Genomic DNA, 18,566 nt, shown 5'->3' on the forward strand with positions numbered 1-18,566 from the left:
GTTTTTAGTATATATGATCTGGTCCCAAAAACTACCTTTCCTAAGGCAAGATGGGTTGCTCAAAATCCTGTTTATAGACTGAATATTGTTCCTAGTAGGTACTTAAGGGTCACGTCGTTTGCAAAGTTAACAGCAAATATTTCCATTCCTGAAGACTGCTTGCACATTCATAGATATACCATAAAGTGGAATACATCCAGATACAAAAATGGATCATTTCATCTATAAACTTTTTCATTTTGCTTCCCCTGGTATTAAAAATCTAGATTAGATGTAAGCATATAAAGGTATATATATCACACACACACACACACAGAGACACCATGTATATTAAAAAGAGACTAGATTTTTTTAAATGAATTTGTTTTAACATATTTACAATTAACATATTAATTAAAAATGCTAAACAATATTTTCAATCTGACTTTGATATTTTGCAAAGTATACTACATTTTTGGCAGAAAATTAATTTTATTTCTATCTTCTTTCATTTTGCTTTTTAATTTATTCTTTGGTCTCTGATACCAGTGTGGCTCTTGTTGTTGTTGTTTTTTAAATCTCACTGGAAATTAAACTATGGAATATTCCATTAAATAAAAGCATGAATGAACACACATAATTGGAAATTTTCACTATAACATGCATATTAATTAGCCCCACTTTTACTTATGTGCTATTTAGAAAAAAAGATGTTTTATTCTACAATTAATCTATTTCAGAATATGGCTCAAACTGATTCTGAATATATTGTGATATACTTTGATTATAAAATATGTATTAAGATTTAAAATCATTAGGATAGAAATGTTCTGTTCAAGGGAACAGAACAAGATCTGAAATGTATGTGAGCAAACTATACAAAATATTAACAATATTTTAGAAAGATATAATCTAAGACAGTAAACCAATAAATTTTTAATGAAAGTGTTAGTAAAAGAGGGAGGTTACTTTGATAAAACGTTACATTTCTGATCCATATGGATCACCGTTTCAAAGAAATTTCAAAATCTCTTTACTCTCATACGTTCACTTCTACATTATTCTCTTAGAATAAAATCATCTAGTGGAGAAGTGGTTCCTTTGTTCTTTCCTCTCTCACAGTTCTGGATAGCTTCTTCTACATAGGCTAATCTTAGTCTTAGGCACTGGAAAAAAAAAAAAAAAAAAGCCAAGCAACCAGGACTATAGTTATTTCAGAATATTTCTCGCTCTTCAAACCACTTCAGTCCTGTTCCTTTCCTGGCCACTAAACCAAACTACCAAATCATACCTTTTAATATAACAGGTCCTGTAAAGTAACAAAGTTAATTTTTTGCTTAGTTTTCCTTCTTCTCATAAAACTGGGATGATATGCAGCCCAGTGATGACCTCACAGTCTCAGGTTTGTGATGGAATAATATCTGTATGTCTAAGGGTCATGACTTGACTACAGGATCATGTTCTCTTATGAACAGGACTGGAAATTCTAATTTTGTTTTAATATTTAGTTATGAATACAAATACTACGTTATAGAAGGCTTTAAAAACATAAGGTACAATTAATATTCCAGCCTACAAAACAACTATTTCAATGGAAAAAAACCTTTATCCTAGTAAGTGTTACTACATGGGTTTTGAAAAAAGTCTTCCAGCCACAATGACCATGAAATGAGTATTTCTAAGCCTAACCAGTGAGCCAGAGCTGAAAATTATGGCCAGCTCTCTGGGAGGGGATGTTCGGTTTCCAGGGTCTTCTGCTGGACTTCCCTAGCGCTACTAACATGTTTCCAACTGGAGGGTCTCCTTCTGTGCCCTCCTCTCTCACCTGGTTTCAGGGATCCTAGCTCTACAGGTGATCAGGAGAAGGGATCCTAGCTCTACACCCAGAGTGGCAAAGTTCTGTTTCCTTCTTCCTGGATGTCAAATAGAGCTGGGATGCAAATAACCTTTCATCAATAGGTCTACCACCTAATGAGACACACTACTCTTAAAAATTCTTTATGCAGAAAGCCACAGAGTACATAAAATGATGTTGTTTACTGTGTTTTTATTGTTACTTCAAATACTGTATTCAAAGTTTAATGCAGAGGCAGTTCTGTATTAAAATGAATGAATAAACCCAAAAATTTCCAGGTTGACTACATCTTGTAGGAACTCCGGAAACAAAAGAGAAAACAAAAATGCTCTGTATATAAAATATCTTAATGAAAATTTACCCTGAACACGTACTTGTCGCTCTAGATCCTGAATTTTTTTGGCATCAGTTGCTTTTTCTTTTAAACGTATCTTCTGCTGGATGGATGGATTTCCAGATTCAGCTTTCAGTTTCTCAACCTACCAATAAGGAAAGACCATGTTAAGAAGCATATTTAAAACACAGCAGAGAAACACCAAGAGGGAAGCGTAATGGCAGTTCATTAATTCACTTATTAGATCCCAGATAGGGCACTGCGCTGGAGATATGGAGAGCAAACAAGACAAGCCAGGTCCCTGCTTTCATGGTGCTTAGATCTTAATGGAAGGAGACAGTTGAAAAGCTAATAAACAAAATCATTAAGTAAATTAAATAACTTCAGAGAGTGACAAGTACTATGAAGAAAATAAACTCAAGGAATGAGAAGAGTCAGAGGAGGTGAGACTGGTAGCTACATTAGATTAAGAGGTCAGGAAGATCTTTCTGGGAAGTAGAAATCGGAGCTGAGACTTGAACAAGGAGTGAGACACAGGAAGAAGCTAGGTCAGAGCACTCTAGGCCAAAGCAACAAGTGGAACGAGCTCAGCATGTTCAAGAACCACAGGGAGGCCCGTGTGGTTGGGAGGAGAGTGACCGGGGAGTGCAGTATGGATGGGGCTGGAGAGACAGGCAGGGTTCAGACCACATGGGGACCTCACAGGCTGTGCTAAGGAGCTTGGATTTACAGTTGCCCCTTGGTAACCGTGGGGCACCGGTTCCCAGACCCCTGCAGATACTAAGATCCGGGCATGCCGAAGCCCCAGGGATGCTCAAGTCCCTTGTATAAAATGGTGTAGTATTTGCCTGTAACTCCCAGATACTTTAAATCATCTCTAGATTACTTATAATACCTAAAACAATGTAACAAATGCTATGAAAATAGCTGCCAGTGAACAGCAAATTCAAGTTCTGCTTTTTGAAACTCTGTTTTTCTTCCAAATATTTTCAATCCACAGTTGGTTGAATCTGCTGGATAGGGAACTTATGGATACAGATGGCTGACTGTATTCTCAGGCTAATCTAAAATAGACTACACAAATAAACACAAACCAAAGTCAAACTGGCCATTTTAATGAACAGAATTTCGAGTATACTGATTTGATGACACAAAGCTATGAAGGAGTGTTGAAGATAATAGAGTTCATCTATAGAAATACATTCTGAAATGATCATTACCTCAAGTTTCAGCTTCTCAATTTCTTCATTTGCTTCTTTAAGCCGAACTGCATCTTTATCCAGAAGTTCCTGATTTTCGGCGTACCACTGTAATCTTTTTTGCAGGCGACTTATTTCTTGTTTATGTGTTTCTTCTAAAATTTTTATTTCATATAATTTTTCACCTATAAGATAAAGTAATACAATAACTCCATTGTAACTTTTCAAAATATGGAAATAAACTACATTGAAAGATTTTAAATGAAAACCAATGTCTCTCAAATGAAAGCATTAAGAAAAAAATAAAGAGGCCCAAAACAACTAATGTACGTAAGTCTGTGTCTAGTTTAGTGTATTAGTAAAGGAGGATGAAGACTGTGTTCAGAGTCCAAATCCTCAAACTTGTAGCAAAGCTGGCATATAGAAATTTTTGATAAATCACTTGTTTTCCCACTGACTTTCATTATAAAACTAAAGTCTTTTCTATGAAAATAAATGTTGGATTCAGGAGATAATAAAAATGAAGAATTCCTATAATTATATTAAAAAGTAACAATGGCAAACATTAGAGAGCGCTTCCCATGTAAGACTTTATTTAATACAACAAACATATGATGGGAACTATGGTTGTTATTCTATTTTACAGATGAAGAAAGTAAATTTCTTACAAACAATAAGTGGATTTTACTATACACATCTTACACTGAAGATCATAGTATCACAGAGGAAAGAGCCTTGCTTTGGCAAACAAGGGGTTCTCTGATGAACCTTTCTAGCCCTGTGTTCTGCCGTCCTAAGCCGCAATCCAGGTGTATCCAAAAACACGCTAATGAAACACCCTTGAGCGGCCCCCTCCATTCGTTTACTCCTGAATCTCTCCATCTGTCAGGACCCTCAAATGCCATTCCTCCCTGAAACCCTTATTAGCACCCTCATGTTTATTTCTAATTTTTTTAATATTAAACTTTATCTTACTCTCCTTCTGCGTTCTTATCTTACTCTCCTGTGTTTTCCCTGGTGGGGTATACCATATCCATCCTTGTGTTTCTACAAACATAGTTTCTACAAACATTTGTTCATTTGGTAAATATTTGAGAGCTTATGTTTCAGACCCAGGTACAAAAAGGGAGACCGTGCCCTGGAAAGTCACAGTTTAGCTGGGATGACTGTAAACAACTAAGCTTACAATGCCATGAATTCAAAACAATCTGTGACTTTCTTTGGTCTCGCAATTATTGCTGCTAAAACCAATCAAAGGCACATACCTATTAACTAATTTTTTAAAGTTTCTAAAATTACAATACACTTCAAGGAATAGCATTTTAATTGTACTATCCAATTGCTATTACTTAAGATTAGAACAGTTAGGAGTATAAAGGTAAACCGTTTCAGCTCAGACTTCTACCTGTGGCATAAGCAATCTGGTCTTTGGCTTGGTCTCTCTCTTTCTTCACTTTTTCCAAGTCTACTTCAAGAGCCTGTTTGTCCTGCTTCAGTCTTCTGATGTCTTCCAATAAACTGTTTTTTTCTTTCTTGATATTCATAAAAATACAAAAGCAAATTATTTCCAACCACAATAAATTGTGGTAGAGTCTCCTTCACCCACGTCATCATAAACACTGCTAATTATTTTTCTAAATTTTAGCTTGATCTCATCACCATTCCCCTCCAAACGATCACGAGCTCCCCAGAGCCTACTAGAATCAGTTCTAATCACGTAACTCAACACAGCTTCCAAGCCCTTCCACTCTGCCGTTCTCACTTCTCCTCGGTTACTCCAATACCCTTCTAACCAGTCTGACTCTTCCACTCTCAGCACCTAGTCTTTTCTCCTCACAGTAGCCAGAGGAACTGTCTTCAAGAGTCAGTTAATGTCAGTCTTCTGTCTGAAGCTCTCTGGTGGCTCCCACCCCTCTTGCGGGAAGCCGACAGTTCTTACCATGACCTTCAGTGTCACAGAACCCAGTCGTGCCCGCTCCTCTGACGCATCTCCTGCAAATCTCCCCCTCGCGTTCCACGCCAGCTGCAGAGACCTCCTGGCTGTTCTCTGAACCCGCCCAGCACGTTCCAACCCCACGGTGTTTTTGCACTTACTGTCTCCTCTGCCCTCACACAGCCAGGTGGTTCGTTCCTTCACTTTATCAGGATTTCTGTTCAAACGAGGCCCCAGGAAGGCTTTCCCTGATCATTCTAAAATGGCAACCCTCATCCTGGCCCCCAGGGGTGCTGCTATTTTTTCTTCTCACACACTCATCACCGCCTGACATAGACGTCTACTTGAAAGCAGAACTTTACTTTGCTCATCCCTATATCACAAATGCAAAAAAATGCTTGGCACATTTTTTAAAAAGTTAAATTCTCAATGTGTTCACATGCCGCACTCTCTCAACTGCCCTCATTCCTCGCCTTGCCAAAGTCATACTTATCCTTCAGAGCACAGTTCAAATGAGGCTATTCCTGATAACACCTGCCCCAGCATCACCACAAACTTTCAGTGTACCTCTAGCACAGCATTTACTACTTTGTTTCATACAACACTTATTTGCGTACAAGCGTTTTCTCTTCGTTAGGCTGAGAGCTCTTTGGGGACCAAGACTGATTTTACTGCTTGCTTTCCGGCACCAAGCACATGGCAGGTACTCAGTAAATGTATACTGAGCTGAACTCATACCTGCTGAACAAACTCCTGGGGCACAGTTGGTATATTTTACTTTCAAAATGAAAATTCTTAGAAACTTTCTATCACCCTACCTTAGAATCTAAAATACAGTCTTATGAAGAAAATAAAGCCATTCATAAGGGCTTGAATAATCGTGGTTCTAGCTGTATCATTTCGTTGTTTAATCTTCTGTGCGATCTTCTGTGGATGTCTTTTCAGGAGAGCATTGAATTTCTACAAGAACCTACTGTGTGGACACTCAGAGGCCTCTGCCTGTCTCTCCGACCTTTTCTTCCATCACTCTTGTCCTTACTCACCCACTTCTGCCTCAGGTGCCCCTGTATCTGGAAGGTACCAAGCCCAACCCTGACTCGGCCTGTGCTTGCCCCTGGCTGGAAGGCTCGGTCTTTGCACAGTGAGCTGCTGCTTCTCCTCCATTCTCGATGCAGACACCACTTTCTCAGAGAGCACCTCCTTGCCCACACGGCTGACAGCTGCCTTACCCCTGCCCTGCCTACCGTTAGTCTCTATTGTTATTCTCCTCAAAGAACTTACCTCTATTTGTAACTATTTCTTGTTCACTTATTATCTGTCTTCCCTGGTAGAATACAGGTTCCTAGTGAGCAAGGCCCATGTCTGTCTTGTTTACCTACTCTTTTTCCAACTCCAGGACGATTGCCTGACTGACTGGCCGAACTGCAGTCAGCCTCATCCTCCTCTCCACCCTGGGAATCTAGAAGGACAGGGCTCAGGACCTTCGCTTTTAGTATGTGTCCATCCATAGTTTACAAAACAACAATTCACATTTTAAGACTACACTAACTGGTATTAATTTTTAAGGTACAAATGAGACTATACGTAAGTAGGTTTGATATGAATATTGTATTACAGATTTATCTCAGTATGAATTTTTTGCTCTTAAACTATTTAAACTCAGAAAACCAAAGTGAATGAAAGTTAACGCATGACATTCCATCTTTCAATATTTGCACAAATAAACACAATCCTAAGTAATTTTTATCTTTAACACTTCTTTTTTTGATTTCTTTTTTTTTAAATCTTTTTTGTTTTTTTGGCTGTGTTGGGTCTTCATTGCTGCGCGCAGGCTTTCTCTAGTTGCAGCGAGAAGGAGCTACTCTTCGTTGCAGTGCACCCGCTTCTCCTTGCGGTGGCTTCTCTTGTTGCAGAACATGGGCTCTAGGCGCGTGGGCTTCAGTAGTTGTGGCGCACTGGCTTAGCTGTTCCACAGCATGTGGGATCTTCCCGGACCAGGGATAGAACCCGTGTCCCCTGCAGTGGCAGGTGGATTTTTAACTGCTGCGCCACCAGGGAAGTCCCTTTCTGATTTCTTTTAAGGTGTTCCCTGCCTTTGGTACTTTCACCATGATGGGTTTAGATGTAGATTTTAAATTACGTATCCTGCGTAGGACTCACTGTATTTCCTGAATTTGAGAATTCATCTCTTTTATTAATTTCTAGACAATTCTTAGCCATTACTTTTAAAAAAATTTAATTACATACTAGAGTATCTCACATCTCTGATATTTTTCATTTCTCTATTTTTTGTGTTTCACTCTAAGCTCCTTAGATCTATCTTCTAGTTTACCAATTTCTTCTTAGTTATGTATGATCTATTTAATTTTTCTACTTATTCTGTTTATTTTTCTCTGAATTTGCCTAGTCTGTTTTGTTCTTTCCTCACACTGAATTTCTCACTTATTTTGTATATTAAATCATTTAAAGTCTATTTATTTCATAGTCTACTCAGTAATTTGATTGGGGTTCTAATCCTGCTGTTTATTAAACCATCCCATGCCTGCTCACGGTGGGTTGTTTCCCCGGGTTTTGTAATTCTGCATTCTGGGCGTACCGTCAGCAGGATTTTATCTGAAGGAATACCATGTGAGCTGGGTTAAGGATGGATACCTCTAAGAGTGTTTTGCATGTGTTTCTTAAGACACACTTAAGATGATCACTAACTCAGGACCACCTTTTATGCTATTTTCCTTTTCCAGTTTGAGTATGACCAAACCTTGAAAGCAGTGTCAATTCAAATACTAAAACACAAATGAAGGCAGTAGGGATGACATTTATACTGAACAACTAGTAAGACACTGAGCAGAGATTTTTTCCCCCCCTCTCTATATAGAAATCAAGTTAAGACAGATAAGCTTTCTTGATATCTCAGCCCCTTCTGAAGGTGGGTGGATTTTTTCATGGACCACTGTTTTACTGAAGGATGTGGCCCTTTGAAATCCTGGGGTCCTATCTCTACTTTGTTGTTAAAGCTCAAGGCTCGTGGTTACTGAACTGGTAGCCTAGGAGCAATGTTTACTGCTAGGTTTGTATCCCTGTTCATTTGTGACCCCTAGAGATTCCCCTTACTTTCCTGAGAGCTGGGTTATGCATTTACAAGATGTTTCTTATATTTTAGCCAGCACTTTCCAGTGATTTCAGTGGCAGTTTTAGTTTCCCGTTTGTCAGAAAAAAGTGTGTTCAAAGTAGCACTTTTAAAAGGTCACTAATAACAGCCTTCAAATGAAGCTAATGCTGTGCTTGAAACCTTACCATGTTTTCCCAAGTCTTCATAAACTTCAGCAATGTTAATTGCTCTCCTAACTTGCTAGTTTTTGAGGCCCACTGATAAGTGCGGGTGTCCAATCATTTATTCCTTCTTTCTACTTATCTGCCTACCTATCTAATCATTCTGTACATACATGCATCTTAAGAAAGTTCTCTAATGGATTCATATTTGAAGATGTATTTTACATACAAGTCTGTTAAGCATCAATTATTGAACTAAGGCATGTTTAAAGTGCTATATAACCTAACTTTATATAATAAATTTCTAATTAAAAAGTGATATGTAATTGGAATTTTTCTAATTTACATAATCATTCAAATAGACTGGAAGGACTTTTTAGTTTAGTGCTGTGGTTCTTAATGGGAGGGAGTGGGGAGAGTTGACTGCCCTCCCACAGGAGATGTCTGGAAACGTGGCAGTGCTTTTGAGTGTTGCAGCGACTGGTGGGTGCTATGAGCATAGTTCCTGGCGACAGGAGTGATAAAAATCATGCAATGCCTAGAACTGTTCTGCTTAAGACAGAATTAATCTGCCCTAAATTCCCAAACTTCTCCTATTGATAAATACTGCTTTAGAAAATTCTAGGCCATATTCTTTATAACAATTCAATACAAATAAAGAAAAAAGTTATACAGTAGCTATTGCATTTCACCTCTGTGTTAGGCACATCAGACACACATATTTGCAGATATAGCCTCTGGCCCCTAGAACTGCACAGTCCACTTGGGAAGACAGAGGAAAAGCCAGCTAACTTGTTAAGGTGAATGATTATCTTCAAATTATTTTCCTATTTTAGCTGTACATTTCCAATGAGGAATTTGAAGTTAGGTATACATGCCCTAAATAAGGTTATGCGTCCAACCATGGCTCCACGTGAAAAATGCCTGATGAGAGGTTGGATTATAAAGAGGATGCCACCTAAAACCAGCATCACATTGTCTCCTCTATAGTAAGGTCACATGTGTCCCAGTGCTAACCTTAGATATTTCCTAATTTTTAATTGGTATGAAATTTATAAGCAGAGTTTATTTTTTCATAAATTACAAAAGCAGATTTTTTTTTTTACACATGTAGAGATTTTTATAACAATCTTTCCTATTGCTAATGGTTAAAATCCTTATGCAACTTACCTGTGCCACCCGTAGTTCTGCTAACAGATCTGTAAAATTCTCGTTTCTGGTGGGCTCTGAATCTTCAACTACTTGAGACAGGAAACGACTTTTATGCATCTGTTCTCTGATTTATTTTGAAAATAAAAAAATATATATTTTTTACAAGGTACTCCTTTCAATACAAAATATTCAATTCTTAAAAATTAAAAACACTTTGCACGTTGAAACTATGTGAGTCACTGAAGAGAAAGTTTATTTAAACTAAAGATTACAATACTAAAATACTAAAAGAGAAGTATACTTCATGTGAAATTTTTATGTATAATCTAAAAGAACCAAAACCCTAAGAGTACTGGTTTATTTGTAATATAAAAATATTTCCTGCCAATTCTCAGAAAAAAAAAAAAATCAATCGCCCGGAAAGACTTGCTGTATTTCCCCTGTGGTGTTCTGTACTCCTTGTCACATCATTCTAGACTCCTGAGAAACACAAATTGCCAATCATACCCATGGAAACTAACAAACAAAAACAAACACAGTCTACTACTGGTACCTTAGAATCAATTTTTCTGTTTTTTTCCAGAGATATTATACAAGTTTAGGAGTACACATATGATTACCTAACCCTACTTTCTAGAGAAACCATTTATTCCATTGTGAAAATTCATTCAGAGCTTCAGGTTTGGATCTTGGAATAGATCTTCTCTCTTAAAAGCCAGGCAACAGGGCTTCCCTGGTGGTGCAGTGGTTGAGAGTCCGCCTGCCAATGCAGGGGACACGGCGGGTTCGTGCCCTGATCCGGGAAGATCCCACATGCCGCGGAGCAGCTGGGCCCGTGAGTCAGGGCTGCTGAGCCTGCGCGTCCGGAGCCTGTGCTCCGCAACGGGAGAGGCCACAGCAGTGAGAGGTCCGCATACCACAAAAAAAAAAAAAAAAAAAAAGCCAGGCAACATTATCAGATATGAAATTTTAAAATACTTTATTGAAGCATCTGGGAAGAAAGCAGATGTAAATGCCTTCATGCCTCAGAACTGTGCAGATTATCAGCCTTGGCTTGGGGTCACACTTACCAGGAGAAAGGGGCATTTTCCCCTTCCTAATTTACACAAAAGTGCCCTCACTAGCCAACCTGTGTACTTTCCAGCTTTGTCTGCTACAAGATATGCTTTTTTCTGTTTTGCAGGAAAGATGAATGTGAGCTAACAGCAGCCCTGCCTCACATGCCCTAAGTTACCTTACCAAAAAAATGGAAGAAGTATGTAAATAAATAAAACATACATGACATTCAGAGTCAAAGAAACTTCTTCTGATAGCGGTCCTATCTGAGGCTTTAGGTGTTTAGGTGAAATGATGCATAGCTGGCAGTCATTTCCCAAAAGACAGTACCCTAGCTTGCCCACATGTGTTGGTTCAGCTCTTTCACTTAGTGTGTTAAAGACGGATGTGATAACATCCCAAAGGCCGTATAGTCTGAAGTATGATTGATTCTTAAGTGGGTGCTGGTGCCCCGTCAGCCTGCCACGGTGAGCGCTGGTTGTAATAACTCGCAGGTTCTCCTTCTCTGGAGAAATGCCCTTGCCAAATAGCAACCCCTGACCCCTGGCCCAGAGGATACCCCCACTCGCTCCCTGGGGCCCACCTCAGCCAGGGACTGGCTGCCTTGGGGGGTACAAAAGGCTGCCCCCCACGTGCCTCAAGTAGGGGCCAACTCTGCAATGCAATGTGTTCTCCTGAGCCTCCTGGCGAGAGCAGAATGAAGCCAGCCTCCAGCCGAGACCACATTCTTACTTGCCTGCCCTCCTGCTACCCGCCCCCATCTCGCTTCTCTGGCTCCCCATCTCCTGAGACTAATCCTCCGGGAGATCACCTCCACGACGATCCCCACCTCAGGCTCTACTTGTATGGAACCTGACCTAAGACAGTAAATAATACTGTATTTTCTCTTTACTATTATTACTAACAGCATTATTACTAAGATGTATTACCCAAGTATCTCAGGCTTAAAAGGAATATTCAGTTTCCTGAAATAGATGTCAAACTCAAATACGAATATACTGAAAATACTGAAAGTATGTACTAGTCATCTAATATCAAAGGAAAATCCACTGAATATTAAAAATACAAAAGTTACAGAACTGTAAATCAGTGTACAATTTTTAAAAATTTCTAAGTATCCTAAATGTTTTATTAATATAACAATAAAATGCTTAGAAATAGTCCAAGTATATTTGATTTTAAGAATTTTAAAAGGACTTACTTTAAGGCAGCTAACTCGCTGAATAAACTCTGGTTTTCCTTGAACATTCGCTCCTCATTTTTCTTGTTTTGTTCTTGGAGATCTTTCACTTGATTATACAATTTTTCGTTTTCCTTTTTATACACGGGAAATTATGTTTTAGTTAAAAATCAGTAGTGCTTACATAAGTGTATCTGCTTCTAAAAGATACATCCTTTAAACATTTTTAATAGCTTTTAAATTTTTTCAGTTTTTGAGTAAGCAAAATCTTTTTCAAACTCTTTGATTTGTCTCAGAAGAAAATCTGTTACCTGAAAACAATTCTTTCTAAAATGATCAAAACGCTTACTTGAAAAAAAAGTTGCAAAAAAATTCCCAAAGCCAAAGAGCCTGTCAGTATAATGTACCGCATTTCACAGGAGTAAATGGGGGAGAGACTGCAGGAATAACCACATCCTGACTTCAGGCACCAGGGATGGAAAGGCCAGTGGGACTGTTTGCATCTTCTTTTTTCCTATTTTTGGCCCGTCTTTCTGCCGTGAGGTAATTGGATGTACCCACGGTGGGTATCCATGTTTGTTTCTGGAAATTTCTGTGAGCAGGGAGTTAGAGACTGGGTATTTGTGGAAGATCAGGACAGAGCAGAGCAGAGACTAGACCCAGTACAGCACCTGACTTGAGCTGAAGGGGGACTCAAACAGTGAGATCAGGGGGAGAAAGTACCCATCTGTGCTTAGATGCTCTGGCTTAGTAATCTCTTTAAAATCAAGAATCTGATGAAAACCATGGACCTCTGAGGATCTAATGAAAACCAGGAACTGTCTCACCACGTCTGGCCTAGTGCCTGGCACACAGTCTGTGCTTGATTATCTGCAGAATTAATGAAACTCCGAAAAATACATACATACACAGACACATAAATTTTGTATTATCTTTGTGAGAGTGGGTGGTTGGCATACTCAAAGGTCTGTGAAATCCTCCTTAAAACCCATGTCCTATACAGCAAGCTCAGAATGGCAGGAAGGGTTTTTGGACGGTTCTCACTAACTCTATGGTGGGGTGTCCTGCAAAATCAGTACAATTTCATTTACAGCAAAAGCTGTAGTCTCTGATGTGGTGATGCTTTCTCTGGATGTCCCTGGAATGAAAATGCTGGTTATCGGTAGGCTGGATGCTTAGGCTATTGTTGTCACAAAAGAAAAAGGTAATGAGACAGAAGAAGAAGGGGAGGGAAGTTAAGAAAAAGGAGTGATGGGAAAGAAACTAAGACAAGTCTCATTCTGGGGATCACCAAACCTGCCCTGGCTGACTGTCAGGTCAACACCACCAACACTCCATCATCCCAGAGAACAAATGTATGGCTTCTATAGGACACACTCATTTTCTCCCATTTAATTCAATTGTTTTTCACTCTCAGGGCATTGGCAATTGATTTCAGATTTATATTTCTCAATATAATCTCAAAACTAGCCAATATTATCTACTGAAAAAATTATAGAAAATTAAAGAAAAAGAGGACAGTTTCTAAGGAAATATGGCTATTACAATTAGTAACAGGCAACAGGCAGTAACTGGTTACTGTGTGGAAGGCACGAAGTGGTTGATCTGTACTGTCTTATTTTAATTTCACAACCACCTTATGAGACAGGTACTATTATCCTCATTCCCACTTCACAGATGAGGAAACTGGCTGAGAGGTGAAATGATCTGCCTAAGGCTGCACAGCAGGTAGTGAAGCAAAGTCTAAAACCAGATTTTTTGAATCCAGAGCCCATGCCCTTCACCACTTTAATTCTGCCCATGAGAAATGTACAGACTAGTCAAAGTATTACTTCCTCGCGTTGCCAGAATTCCCATTACCTGTTAAATGGACACAAATATTTCTAAATGCCTTATTTTTATAATCAAAGAATCTCAAGACAAACTCCCTATGTGCTGAAGAGCCATACCTGTTGATATCCTTGAAGAAGTGTCTCCTGTTCTTGTATTTCTTTTTGGATTTGCTTCAATTTTTCTTCAGTGACAGGATCAGCTGTTTCTCCAAAATGCAACCACCTTTGTTTTTTGTTTGATTCTTCAAAGCCACTTAACTTTGAGAACATGCAGGTATTGTTTTGTTTGGAGAAGGAAATGATACAGTGAGCAGTGAGGGAGAATAACAGAAAATTCGAGGTACATAAACCTAAGCCTGCCTTATAACCACAGTGGAATGATCATAACGCCAACTACAGTTAAACCACTTCAGTGTGCTTTGTGCTGATAGTTCTGATGATGGAAGTAACTCAGAAATGCTACACAGTGTCACTTTCTGAATCTAGACCTTCCATAGCTTTCTTTCTGAAACTCCGTCTTCTGTGAAGGTCACAGTGAACCAAGGGATTTGTTTTCAGAAAGGACTGCTAACAAGAAAACTATCAAAATGAGCCAATTTCAATTTCAATTTCCCCCCCAGGGGTTCCATGTAGGCTCTTCTGTAAGGAGGCACTCTCAGGAACCATGTTCATGTTTTATACAGCAAATGTATCAAGTGAAGCAGCCCCAGGGACAAGCAAATGACAATGCATTTAGCGGGGAGTACCAGTTCTTTTTTAATTAAATAAAAGGAGAAGTAGGACAATGTGTCTAGTACCTTGGCTTGTAGAATATAATTGTCTTGATTCAGTCTGAAGAGTTCCTTTTCCTGTTGTCTCTTTAGTTCCTCCACCTTGTTTTCCAGCTCTCTCTCCTTTTCTGAGAATGTGACTTTAATCTGCTCAATTAGGGCTTGGGCACCCCTCCATTTTTCCTCTGCTTCCTGAACTCTTTTAAACATAATCAATTCTGTCTCCTTGTTCCCACCATGGTATCCTGAAGAATCCTTTAAAGGAAAAGCATTACTTCATTATGTAGAGTTATAATATTAGGTTTGAACACAGGTGGTTAGGGGAAAAAAACCCACAAAGAATAAAAATGACACGGTTAAACAATGTTCTACTGTATAAGAAGATCAATAAATTCTTGCGTGACAAGAATATCAGTCAACATAAAAGAAATTACATATATTTCATTATTTATAATTTACTTTCAATATATAATTACAGAACATAAAAACATTATGAATATTATTTTGAAATTCAATACCTACATTCTGAACCTGAGCACAGGAATCTGCTTCTGTAGGGCCTTCAGACGTCTTAGGAGTAGCCAGGCAACTTTCCGTTTGGGGTGCTGCTCTACCCAAAGCTGCAGGCCTGATGAGTCTCGTTCCAGATAAGATTTCTGAAGATTGTAAGCAATGGATAAAAGCACCACAAATACAAACTAAGTTGAGTGTGTATTCAGCAATTATGTAACAGTAAGTACTAATACAATGAGAACACTAAGACAAACGAGGATCACGAAGCAGGCTGACGCCTGCAACGCATCTGTTTCACTGCACTCCGAACTCCTGCCCGTAATCCACATTCTGCTCAATTTGACACAGAAGGGTAATGACACAAGATTCACGTCAAATGACAACTGGAGCTGAATAAACGTGAGGAGAATGTAGATTGGGATAATTTCAGGTTTTATTATTTTTCAATAATTATTCTGTCAAATGTTCACAGCAGTAACAAATAAAAATACCTAAACAATGAATCAAAGAGCAGCTGATAACTTTATGAAGCATTTTACTTCAGATTAAGTGTGCTTTCAGAGCACATTTTTTATAAGTAACGTATATCAAGATATAGCATCACTGGAATAATATAGATTACATGGAAACTTTATAACAAGTAGTTTAAATCTGATTAAAAAACAAAATGATAATACTGCTATAATACCCTGTTTATTAAATTAGAAAAAATGTGATTAATGTATATATATTCTGGTGAGATTTTCAGCTTTTAAAAGGTACCTCGTAAATCCTCAAACAGTGGAAATAATTCTAAGGCCAGTAAGTTATTCAGTTAATAATAAAAATAAACATTTAAGGGAAATACCTAGAGAGGTCTTGAGGCCCATGTTCAATTATTACAGATTCTGAACTGCACACTGAGTAAATATTTATTTGATTGCTTTAGATGTAAATGAAGCATTTGATATTTATATTTTTAATACAATTTTTTCAAGATGCTAACTTTTCAAATGCAGAGTTTACTTTTTCATTAAAGTGAAATACACGGTCATTAAAAGATTTGGAAAATACAGGAAAGTCAAAAGAAGAAACACGTCCCCAATAGTACCTCAGCCCGAGATTTCCTTCTAATCTTTTCCGGGCACGCAGGATTTTCCTTATAGAGTAGTAATCATATTGAATTGGATTGTTTGACATGGAAGGTTTTTCTCGAGAAATGTCTTACAGTGTTCATAAAGGAACTGTTTGAATCACTGTAGAAGCAGGCATTAATCCTTCCAAGTCACTGGAGATGCATCAACATGGCCAACGAATGGGGTGTGATTCTGCTAGCACTGTGATTCTCCCTAGGATGTGGTGGCCAAGAGTGGCAGGTGGTTCTTGCTCAAGCTGCAGTCAGCCAGTGCTTTTATACCACAATTCTCCCTTCCTGGATTCTTAATTTTGGTTTCTCTAAGTAATTATTTTCAATAATAGTACATGGACAGTATCTTTTCCCTTTATACCCGAAAGAAAATTTGCTTGGATATAAAATTCAAACGTGAAAAAACACTGCAGAATTTGGAACCCATGAACCCTTCTTGAAAAAACAATGGATTAAGAAAATTCAGTCAAATAAGAAACCAATCAAAATAATTCCAGAATGGAGAAGCGATGGATAAGGGACTGGTGAAAAGCATTCTGGCCCTTTCATAGCCAGAACCAAGACCCTCATTCAAAAGCTGAGGAGAATTACAGTCGCTGGAGCGAATAAACTAAATATATCCTGAACAAGTAAAAATAAATCCAACAAAAATGGGTAGCAGGCATGTGACTGGGGGTTTTACTACCTCGTATTTCACAGAAGGGAAAACAGATAATGTACAAAATGTAGGTAAAAATGACAACATGGTTTTGCCAACCTTTCAGAGGTTTCCACAGTCTATTTTCTTAAAGGGATCTTTTGAGATGTAGTATTTCTTAGGATAAAGTTTCTTTCTCGTCTTACAGATTTAAGTAAAACTCAATCTAATATTTTATTTAAAAAGAACTTATGAAGTGTGATCTGTTCTTATAAAATGCTTTGTCTGTTTGTCCTGCCTGTCTCCTTCCTTCCAGCTCCCATCCCCGCTTCCTTCGACCTGGACAAGGACATACATACAAGAAGCATGGAAAGAGGCTCACCCAGTGTGACCTCAGTTGTTCCTGGCTAATTATTGCTTTCTTTTTACTTCTCTGTGTTTTTTAAATTTAAAGAATGAGCAATTATTCCTTCTGTGACAGTAAACGTATCAGTCTAAAGATAAAAATATAAGAGGCAATAGCCCAAGAAAATTAATTTAGAATAAAAAGGAAAACTGCCACGTGCAGACACCACTAGCCGCCAATCTCCTTTTCCTCCCTAATAACAGAAACCTAATTTTGCCCTGGGCAGCAGTGTGCCAGTTAAAAACACCCATCCCCCTGGACTCCATGCAACTGGGCAGAGGGGTGGGAAGGAAACACAGGATCAAAGTTCTGGCCAATAAGATGAAAGCAGAAGTTTCCTACATGGCACTTCCAAGAAAGTGACTACTTTTCTGATTAAGAAGCTGCTGAGTTAACAGGCAGGGACCTTTTACCTTTCACCTCTCCTCCTGACAGGCCTAGAGGTTGTGTAGCCATCTTGTGACAAGGAAGACAAAAGTCACCGACTAAGGATTTTGCAGCAGGAAAGAAGGGTCCTTGCACAGTTGCACCAGCTATGAACTGACGAGCCCTGGTTTCTTGGTTACGTGAAAAAAAAGAAGCCTTCTAACTGCGTAAGCCCCAGTCATTGGGCTTCTTCTTCATCATACCCAATGTGGATCCCAAGCACAGTCTCTAGACTTTCTGGACACTCATCTTTGCCTCAGGGTCTGCTTCTTGAAGACCCAACCTGTGACAAGTAACAACCACCCCAAAGGAATTCCAGTTCTTTGGAAATGAAACTAAAGTCACTCTGGGAAATTTTCCAATAAAAAGACAGAGATTAAAAAATCATACTTAATGGATAGTCTAATGAGAAAAAGTAGCTCAGTATAAAAATAGACAGTCACAGTTTACCATTGTACTTTAATATGAATTTTACTGATGTGTTTCTTTTTTATTTCGGTAGTCACAAGCACTATGAAATTGTGAAATAGGGAAAAATATCCATAAAAATATTACTTTAATCTATCAACCTCTATACCAACCCCCTCGTTTCCTTCCCACCCCATGACATTACTTCTCTTCACTCTCAGTAACTTCCATACACGCACAGGAGATCCTTTCAACCCCTGTATATACGTGCCTCTCTGCCCCAGCTGCTCTCTCCCACTGGTGCTCTAGATCTTTTTCTATCACCAGTAACGCATTTACTCTCCATCAATCCTTCCTCCCACCTGGATTCCCACCATCCTTGGGACCCCCTGGGACTCACTTTGTGGTCCTGCCTGTGTCATGCTGTATCACCCCCCTGATGTCTTTTCTTCCTTCACGACTCAACTTACATTCCACATACGTTGGTCTC

General features: G+C 38.7%; 1 protein-coding gene across 1 annotated transcript in view; it reads right to left on the reverse strand.

The window, feature by feature from the left end:
* Positions 1–18,566, reverse strand: part of CEP162 (centrosomal protein 162) — a 91,459-nt gene that overhangs the window by 27,384 nt on the left and 45,509 nt on the right. Inside the window, exons 14-21 of the mRNA XM_082668790.1 lie at positions 15,083–15,216; positions 14,588–14,815; positions 13,908–14,048; positions 11,980–12,092; positions 9,741–9,846; positions 4,773–4,899; positions 3,389–3,552; positions 2,209–2,313 (exon numbers count right to left, since the gene is read on the reverse strand). Coding sequence (XP_082524916.1) covers positions 2,209–2,313; positions 3,389–3,552; positions 4,773–4,899; positions 9,741–9,846; positions 11,980–12,092; positions 13,908–14,048; positions 14,588–14,815; positions 15,083–15,216 — 1,118 coding nt within the window. The remainder of the gene's footprint in view (positions 1–2,208; positions 2,314–3,388; positions 3,553–4,772; positions 4,900–9,740; positions 9,847–11,979; positions 12,093–13,907; positions 14,049–14,587; positions 14,816–15,082; positions 15,217–18,566) is intronic.

Source organism: Grampus griseus, assembly GCF_964374135.1.
Source record: "Grampus griseus genome assembly, chromosome: 13".
Classification (NCBI taxonomy): domain Eukaryota; kingdom Metazoa; phylum Chordata; class Mammalia; order Artiodactyla; family Delphinidae; genus Grampus; species Grampus griseus.